Raw genomic sequence first — 9,959 nt, forward strand, 5'->3', positions numbered from 1 at the left:
GGTAGTGGCAAGGCCGATGGTCCAGAGCATGGAATGTAGAGGAACCGTCAGGGAGTGAGTAGGACTAAGGACTGGGTTGTGGAAGAGGGAAAGGAAAATGCTCCCGGAGAGAAGACAGGAAGAGGGGATCTTAAAGAACCTTGTAGAAGCCAGCTGTGAAGTTTAGACTACGTGCTAGGGATAATGGGAAATAGCTGAAGGAGTTACAAAGGGATCATGATTTCTGCATTAGAGAGACTAATTTTCTATCAACACTGAGCAGAGAGTGAGAAGGGATGTGGGAAGAGGTAGCAAAGAGATCCTGAGAACCATAGAACACATTATATACAGTCTGAACTGGCTCCTGTGTCCCTCTAGGAACAAAGAAGAGGAGGAGATATGTTGTGGTAGTTGGTTGTTTCAATCACCTCCTATTCACCCTGTTGGAGCGGGAGGGATTCCTGCTTTAGGATTATTATGCACATGGCCAAACATATGACAAGTGATACTAGCCTAATGAGACTGACAGAAATTTATTAATTACATAGACTTATAGGATGGAGGATAAGGACACTAAATGCCATGCAGGGCCACGTGGGGGTTGCAGTTGGGAACAGACTGAATAAGAGGGGCCATGTGAGGCAGGCTTTGCAGTATCAAAAGCGTGAGGTGACCCCTGGTTACCATGAAAGGATGTGACTGCCTTCTTGGATAATTCCAAGGCTGGCAGAGAGCTGAAACTTGCTATTCAGGAATAAGCAGGAACTGTGTCTGGCTCTCTTGACATGGAGGGTTGTTTGCAGGAGCAGAGTGAGGGAGGAAACTTGTGGTCAGGCCATGTGAGGCCATCCCAGTTTTACCAGATGTCAGGGCAGCACATAATGTTGGCATTAATTTTAGGCGTTATAGAACAGATCAACCCTTGATGCTTTGACGTTAATTTTAACCTAAATTTAGATGGAAGAGCCGGGCTCTGGGGTCCCTTGTGATGTTCCATATGTGATTGTGGCAATGGCTGGATTGTATGGTCAGAGACTGGAGATCACACATGAGAGCCAATGCCCAGCATAACAGCAAAACCACAAACCACAATAAAAGCAAACAGTGACATCTTATTGTTTTGTTTTTGTTTTTCAATTTCTCTGAGGCCTGGGTGATGATTACTGGGACCACCAGATCTGGCCAGGGGTGATTCTTTCTGAACTTTCTTTCAGTACATACGCTATTACTTGAGTAGAATTAAGAAGTGAGAAAAAAACTAATGAAGTTATTTATCTTTCCTAATCTCTTAACCAAGGTATTTCCAGCAGTTTACTGAGAAGACGACTTTTTGAAGATCATGATGGGTCTTCATTTCTTGTTTGATTCTTCTGGATAAAGCAGCATGATAACCTGAAAGGAAAGCATAAACATCTGGAGCAGTTCCAAATGCACCTGGGGAGAGTCAGCACTGGAGGTTTGAATAAAAGTGTTTACCTCTTCTTATTCTCCAAAACTCAATGAAATAACAATTAAAAAAAAACTAGAGGAAAAAAAACAGATCCAACTGTCATTGGATCGACTGGATCTGGATCGACCAGATCGACTGTCATTGAGATCAGGTATGAGTTGCCTGTTGTTGACAGATCATGGGAAACAATAAGAATTTGGTAGAAAATACAAAGCTAGGAAAAGAGATTAGTGGTAAAATATAAAAGAGCAGGGTTTTATATATTTAAAAAATAAGTTTCTCTTACAACTGTTGGCCAAGCCCTATAGACAAAGTTGGCACTGGAAGATGGTGCAGGTAGAAGGCCACAAACAAAGGAATTCAATATGGGGCTGCAGAAGCTCAGAGGCCACCTGTCATCTCGGACAAAGCTGAAGGGAGTGCTCTATGCAATGGAGATTCCAACACAGAAGGACGAGGGCAATGCCCAGGAAACTTACAACTTGGACAAGACAAAGATGCACCCCCAGATGCAGAAAGCAGCTCGGCAGAGCCCATCCTGACCCACATCCCTCGTCCTGTCCTCCGCAAAATCCGTGGAGGCAGGGCTTCTGGACCCAGAATCTGTATTCACTGCTTTTTAATATATGACTCCTCTTTCAGTGGTACAAAGATTTCCTGTGGTAAACCATCTAGTATAAACACTCAAATAATCACTTCAATCCTTAGAATATCTAATTCAAGTGCCACTAAAGTATGCCTAAAACTCTCATAGGAAACTGATGACTGTAAGTTTATTTCTTAATAAAAATGTATTTTGCATATATATATACACACACACACTTTATCTATGTATCTATATATCTATGTATCTATCTATCTATCTACCTATCATCTATCTATCATAGGATAGAGTAAATAACAGAAAAACCTTAAAAAGTTACTTATAACAGCCTGTGAGAAAAAGCATCCAACCCCATTTAGCCCCTCAATGTTGCCAGCAGGCTACTCCCACCCTCCCAGGCAGCTGTGTCTAAGCATATAGGCCTTCCTCTTTATGCTCCACACCTCATGGTCCCAAGAGGGCTACTTCACCTCCCTTTCTATGTCTGCTTCAGGAAGGAAAGAAAGGAGAAATAAGGCTTAGGGCTAGAATCAGGAAGTAAAGCCTTTCCCAGAAACCTCCACACTTGTACTTAGGTTGTATTAGACAGAACTGTGTCACGTAGACACTGCTACTTGTAAGAGACACTGGGAAACCATGTCTAGCACTTACAGCCTCGAGTGTTCCTGCTGTCCTACATTCAAAGACATTACTCTGTACATATTAACCTTCACTATTCAGATGAACTACAACTGGAACTGGATCTAGGATACAGGGAAATGAAGGAAAGGGGGCGTTGGAATCCAGTAGACATGGGTTGGAACCCAAACTCCAGCAATTGACAGCTGTATGCATGGACATATTTATTGTTTCTCCTTAAAAAGATTTCCTTTTTATTTAAAGAACTTGAAATGCCCTTTAGTTGTGCCTGTAAAGACTGTGAATCTTGCATTTGCCTGTGATCCTTAGCAGTAGGGTAAGCCCACATGTGGCATATGTGCTGGCCAAAATTACCCTGAATAAGTGCATGACAACTCTCAATCTGTTTCTTCTTTCTGTAAAATGGGAAAGCGGGCATTGTACTGGACAGTTTTAAGGACTCTATAAAACCATGTAGGCAACATAAAAAATCAAAATATCCCTGGACAATTTGGGAGGCCAAGGTGGGTGGATCACCTGAGGTCAGGAGTTTGAGACCAGCCTGTCCAACATGGTGAAACCCAGTCTCTACTAAAAATACAAAAATTAGCCAGGTGTGGTGGTGCACACCTGTAATCCCACCTACTTCGGAGGCTGAGGCAGGAGAATTGCTTGAACCTGGGAGGTGGAGTTTGCAGTGAGCCGAGATCACACCATTGCACTCCAGCCTGGCGACAAGAGCCAAACTCTGTTAAAAAAACAAAACAAAAAACAAAAAAAACAAAAACAAAGAAATCCCTGGAAATTTAAATTTTTAACAACCAATTACTTTGGAGTACAGCCTTGCACAAGGATTATTTTTACAAGGACTGTCAACCCACAAAAATGTTTTCAAACCTCAGTTTTGAGAGGCCTCTCTCAAACTGCGTGTTTTAATGAAAACTCATTTAAAAGCATTGATTGAATCTGACCATCTCATAGGCTTGGTCAGGTATTTTTTGAAGAATTACACATTGCTTGGCATTTGACCAGTGTTAAGTGGGCATACTGACATCACCAGCAATCTAGAAATTAGAATTATTTGATTCCATAGTTATGTTTGTAACTAAGAGATTGTTATTGTTTTATTTCAAAGTTACCCTAACTTCTTGCATGTCTCCAGTTTTTCTGGTGGAGCTGAACTAATCTGAGTATATTAAGAACACAAGGAAGTAAGTTATTTTAAAAAATGAACCTACTTGTACTAAAAATTTACAGGTAGAAGGGTTGTCTACTAACCATACTATCTAGAACTGTGTGGATATTTAGAACGTTAAATTAGATGGTGGTAAAAAATCCCCTCTTACCAGGTGCAGCAAACACAAAATACAGTAAACAAACATATCTTTGTGCTGTAATTTGTTACCAAAATATTCTTTGTGGGATTGTGGGATTTCTACTGCTTTTTTTTCTTCTCTGTGTGTGTGTGTGTGTGGGGGGGGGGGGAGTATGTTCTCCAGTCTCCAGAGATGTAGATTAGAATTTTAAATTAAAATGTTCAGATAACTAGTTACAATCAAATTTATCCCCAAGAGTGGAAGGAAAGTCCAATGGAGAAATTGTTTTGTAAATTAAAGACATTACTGCACAAGCCTAAAATGATGTTACTGGGGATTTTAATATTTTTACCTGGATTCAGATTAAAAGTCATCAGTTTTCCCTCTCATCAACAATTTATTTATTCACCCATTATATTTTTATATTTTTATGGATTGATATACCCAACACTATACTAATTAACCCAATTTACAAGATAATCTATAATCTTATTTAGGTTAGAAGGGTTTTTTGGCAAATGTTCACTCTAGAAAACTGGGTTGTAAGAATATGGGCGATCTCAAATTTATTTGTATGTGTGTGTAAAAGGAAAGGCTTCATATCTAAAATAACTTTACCTAAGTATACTAAATTGTTTGAGGGTAATGAAAGAGAAGAACACAACTGTAAAACGGCCAAGGACAGAGGGATGGGCAAATGAAGGAAAGGCGGAGAGGGAGACCAAGAGCTGAGGGGGGAAATTCTGTGGAGGGGTGTGGGAAAGGGGTGGAGCTGGCAAACTTGACTTAAGAGCTGAGTGATAGCCCAAGGGATACAAAAGACTGGTTGAGCCAGGTAGGGAAAGCAGCCTAAAGCCTGGGACAGGCACACAGGCCCAGGTCTGTAGGCCACAGCAGCTGCAGTCCTGAAAGGCTGCAACACCCAGACCTCCAGAAGAGACCAGGCCCAGGATGCCTCGCCTGTTTTTGTTCCACCTGCTAGGAGTCTGTTTACTACTGAACCAATTTTCCAGAGCAGTCGCAGACTCATGGATGGACGAAGTTATTAAAGTATGCGGCCGCGAATTAGTTCGCGTGCAAATTGCCATTTGCGGCATGAGCACCTTGGACAAAAGGTCTCTGAGCCAGAAAGATGCTCCTCCGACACCTAGACCAGTGGCAGGTGAGAGCTCCCGCCCCCTTCCCATTGGTTACTCTCGGGCGGCCGTCCAGTTGGAACGGCGGCCTGCACGTCCGACTCGAGATCTCATTGGCTGCCACCGCTCAGCTCCTACTCAGCCGCGGCTGGTCCCTAAAGTTTGGGCTTTTCCTTTGCCAGGTGATTTTATTCAAACAGTCTCACTGGGAATCTCATCAGACGGAGGGAAAGCACTGAGAACAGGAAGCTGCTTCACCCCAGAGTTCCTTGGTGCCCTTTCCGCAAGGCAGCCAGAGCGACGGGGTGGAAAGGAAGGGGAAGCCTCAGAGGAGGTGACGCTGCCCGGAGACCCGCAGGAGGCCGGGCGCACTGCCGCACCCCACAGGAAAGCCAGGCGGCCAGACAGCGGGCGTGCTGGTGGGGGCACCTGGGCGGGGCATCTCGGATAGAGAGAAAAGGGGACAAACACTGAGGCGGTGCGCTAGTTATCAAGCCTGTTTGCGCGCCTGTAGGACGGGGCGACACTCTGAGGTCTCTGTGAGGGTCCCGTAATGGGAAGACAGGAAGGGCCTTACACTTAATGACTCTCCTAGTCCAAAAGTTGGGCTGTGGCCTTTGCCATTGGAAACGTTCTTTAAAACAAACAACAAACAAATCCCAAAGGAAAAGAGCCTCCCACTTCTTTGATCTGGGTATTGAAGTTCATTTGTGAGACGGGGGCTGGAAGAGAAAGGAAAGGCTTGAATGCCTATTAGAGAAACTCAACAGGACCAGAGACAAGGAAAGCAGGCCGTTCAGACCATCATAGCTGAAGACCCTACTGATGCTTTCAAGCATTTGGAAGCTGCAGTGGGTTTGCTTTAAAAGCAAGATCTTAGAGTTGAGTACAGCTCAATCTGAAATGGCTTTAAAAAATATTTTTGTATTTATAAAGTAGCAGTGGAAACTCATGCGATATACACTAGTCTAAGAAGTGTAATGGACCATATTAAATTCAGAGAAAGTAACCGCAGTTTGCAAATACTAAGTGTTTTATATTAATATGACATGTAATTTATGATAAACCACAACTAAATGTTATAGGCTATATGCATATACTATATATAAGTGACTCTAATAGAAATACATTTACTTCTGTTTTATGAGATTTAAAGTATGCTTCTAAACTTATTTACTTTTCTACATTGTTTGTTAGAGTTTGATTTATTTAATGGCAGTTTTACATGACTTTTGTGTAACATTAGTACAAAAGTACCACAAAGTCTAGGAATTTACTGATTCAAAGACCAGAATTTCTTTATTATTCCACTTTTTCTGACTATAAAAGTAGTAATGCTCATATTAAAGACAAAAATGTACATTAATGCAGGGAGAAAAATGAGAAGCACTCATAGATATTAAAGACTTGAAAAAGTATATGTGAATTTTATGAGAAAATGAAATTATATTAAACAGGTAAGTGGAAAGAAATGTTAACATTTGGATAGGTATATGTATATGTTTTGCATTTTCACTCACCATTATACTTTGAGCAGTTTCTCACATTGTTATTATCCCAAAACACAATTTAAAATTCCTGTGTAGTATTTTTTGTCATAAATCTACCACATACACTTGAGGATTTTTTGGTGGATATTTAGTTTATTTCTAAATTGTTGCTGAAAATAGTTCATTGTGCACATTTGTATATAGATATGGTTACATTTTTATTTCCTTTGAAGAGACATGAGATTACGAAGTATTTTTAAAGAATTTTCTTTATCGATGTGCAGTATAGTTTAACTGAAAGTAACCTAAGAAAATATTGCCTGCAGGTGGAGATTAAGACAAATGTTTACCATTATGAGGTAGGAATCATTTTGGAAGTACATGTCAGTAATTTGTGATTAATATGAGTTTTCAGACTTCTACTGTTAGGTAGTTGCTATTTGCTTTCACATTATTACATTGTTAGCCATCCATTTCATCCTACAATATGTGCTAAAATAATGTTCACTGCATCCCTTTTAAAAATAAGATACACTTTAAACCAGAAGAGGCCTATTTTAGTGAGATTTACATCCAAAATAATAAGTGAATAAGGGTATTTGTATGAATTCAGACAGAATATTTTCTTTGATCCTAGGTTCCATAGCTAAAAGTGTTATGGATTATGAAATATTTCAAAACAGGTTTAAAAATATAATTTTAATAAAAGAGTACAAAATACACAGCCCATGAATAAACTTAATACAAACTATAACTGTTTTGGCTGACTCATTTAACTGGCTTTAAGTATACAGAAAATTACCATCAGCTTCTTTCAGCATTTGATAAGGCCCCAACTACAGAAAGTTTAGGTTGGATCAAAGAGAGGTTTTTATGACGAAATTGAATTAAACTTAGGTTGTCTTACTGAGGGGAAATGCCAAAACCTCTCATTTAACCAAAAACGATATAAATTCTCATCTGTCATTTCCAGTTTAGAACATGAATGAGGGAGTGTTGGGAGGAAAGATGAAATACTACAGTTTGTTTTTTTTTATTCCTCTGTCAAACTCCAACTGTTGAATTTTGTTGTTGGCTAAAAGGGGAACAACTGAGTCTCTTGCCACAAAACTCAGGAAATGATCAGCCCCAGAACTACCGCTGTCTAGGTGAAGGGTCATGGTTTCCTCTGATCAGCAGGCAACAGTGGTTAACCAGGTGTCTGCCTCCTGCACTTAGATTTACTCCCCTCTTCTCTTTATTTTCATTATTTCAAGAGTAATGCCTTGTTAATGGAGAGTTTTCCTGTCCAGGAAGAAGAGCAGCAAGACCTGATCTGGGTTTACACTATAATTTAAACATCATCAGTGTTTCTAATTTCTTTGTGAAATAAAACTAGTAAGTTGTATAATTAGGACAGTTAAGGTTAGGAGAGGGTTTAACTCACTGTAAGCTTTTTGAGTGCAAGAAACATTTAAATAAATTTATATCTTTTAACTGGCAATGCCAGAGACATGGAAACAGGTACTGAATGTTCAACTGAGCTGAATGGGTACAAAGATGGAGGAAGATGTCAGCTGGGTGTCCAGCAGATTCCCATCCCAAGTCCCAGCCTTCACATATGGCCAGCCTGGGTTGCTGTGTAAGAACAGGCTTCCTTCCTAGGAGACACACAGATCTTGCATAGTGCATGATCTGCAGCTTTGGAACAAACATCAAACAGAAAACGTTAGTCAGTACACATACTCCACAGCAGATACGAATCTCTTCTTAAATCAGTGATTTTTGGTTAGTGTTCTTTTAACCCACTTCTCTCTTTCATATAAAATACCATTGATTTGGAGTAAATACTCTGGGGAAGACAAATTGTTAAATAGATGGTCAAGGAACATCAGAGACTTCTTTCTCCTGCTTAGATCAGAGGTGTTGGAAATTCTGCCTCTTTAACTTTATCCTCCAGGAGTAACTTCCCACTATGAAATATTCAATAGCTGAAAGTAATATCTTTTTCAAGGGTTACTATCACAACTCATAATATCATAAATCATAGCTTAGCAATGGAAGATAACGACTTAACTAAGAAGAATCCAAGAAAATGACCACTATCTGTGGTCAAACTGTTTTCAGTGACTTACATGACTTCAGAAAGATGAAAGATTAATGTCAGGGAGAGTCAAAAGTACTATGATAAAAGCACTGAGGGGATCATGAAGAGAGATGAGAGAGGACCAATGGGGTAAAGCAGAGCCTTGGTGAAATTATGGTACTTTAAGGTGTCCAGCTGTAAGTAAGCTAAGTGTTTAGATATTAGGATGCTTGCTTATTTTGTTTTAGTGTTTAATTTATATTGAGGCAATGCTTTCTTTTTTGTGTATGCAAACATTCATAGTTTTTCTGAGTGCTCTTTGACATGAATATACCCTCACATACACCTTTTTTTTTAAATTTAACAGAAATTGTGCCATCCTTCATCAACAAAGATACAGAAACCATAAATATGATGTCAGAATTTGTTGCTAATTTGCCACAGGAGCTGAAGTTACCCCTGTCTGAGATGCAGCCAGCATTACCACAGCTACAACAACATGTACCTGTATTAAAAGATTCCAATCTTCGCTTTGAAGAATTTAAGAAAACTGTTCGCCATAGACAAAGTGAAGCCGCAGACAGCAGTCCTTCAGAATTAAAATACTTAGGCTTGGATACTCATTCTCGAAAAAAGAGACAACTTTACAGTGCATTGGCTAATAAATGTTGCCATGTTGGTTGTACCAAAAGATCTCTTGCTAGATTTTGCTGAGATGAAGCTAATTGTGCACATCTCGTATAATATTCATACATATTCTTGATGACAGTTTCACTGATGCTTCTGTCAGGTCCCATCAATTCTTAGAATATCTAAGAAACATTTGTTGATGTTTAGATTTTTTTATTTGATGCGTAAGAAAATGTTCTTTGTATGATTAAATGACACTTTTTTTGCTGAAAAGCTTTTTTGTCTTTTTATTAACAGTATGATTATGTTGTGCTATTCTTTTTAGTGCTGTTAACTTAAAATTACAATAAAACCTCTACCACTTTAACCATATGTAGTAACAATGCAGTTGTTACAATACCTAACACCATATAGTAGTAACAATACCTAACACCAGTTACATGAAATGGACCAAAATGTTTTATTGATATTAACTCTTAGATTGGATATACATAAAGCCATAAAACTTGAACTTTCCTAATAGATTACAAAAGGTTTTTGTGTCGTATTGAAATACTCATTGCAAACAATCGGATTGGACACTAAACCAATTTAATTTAGTTGAGACCATATAAACTCAAGCACTTTTTTTTCCTTTTTAATTTCTTTTTTTTTCTAGTATAGTCTGAAGG

General features: G+C 39.3%; 1 protein-coding gene across 3 annotated transcripts; it reads left to right on the plus strand.

The window, feature by feature from the left end:
• Positions 1-1,291: 1,291 nt before the first annotated feature.
• On the plus strand, positions 1,292-9,451 carry LOC129043688 (prorelaxin H2). 3 transcript variants are annotated; one of them, XM_054500540.1, is made up of 3 exons: positions 4,919-5,129; positions 5,286-5,386; positions 9,026-9,128. In XM_054500540.1, exons 1-3 carry the CDS (start codon positions 4,919-4,921, stop codon positions 9,065-9,067), a joined length of 354 nt encoding a protein of 117 aa, XP_054356515.1. In that variant the 3' UTR covers positions 9,068-9,128. The 3 variants fall into 3 exon arrangements, with proteins under 3 accessions (XP_054356514.1, XP_054356515.1, XP_054356513.1); XM_054500539.1 differs by lacking the exons at positions 4,919-5,129; positions 5,286-5,386 and adding an exon at positions 1,292-1,435 and having other exon boundaries at positions 9,026-9,451; XM_054500538.1 differs by lacking the exon at positions 5,286-5,386 and having other exon boundaries at positions 9,026-9,451.
• The last annotated feature ends 508 nt before the right edge of the window (positions 9,452-9,959 follow it).

The sequence above is a fragment of the Pongo pygmaeus genome, chromosome 13 (genome assembly GCF_028885625.2).
Source record: "Pongo pygmaeus isolate AG05252 chromosome 13, NHGRI_mPonPyg2-v2.0_pri, whole genome shotgun sequence".
Taxonomy (NCBI): Eukaryota; Metazoa; Chordata; class Mammalia; order Primates; family Hominidae; genus Pongo; species Pongo pygmaeus.

Bases quoted from the DNA above. Each gene is read 5' to 3' on its own strand.
- LOC129043688 (XM_054500538.1), top strand. From the start codon at position 4,919: ATGCCTCGCCTGTTTTTGTTCCACCTGCTAGGAGTCTGTTTACTACTG. The intron at 5,130-9,025 runs GTGAGAGCTCCC...TAAATTTAACAG, and splicing joins GACACCTAGACCAGTGGCAG to AAATTGTGCCATCCTTCATC.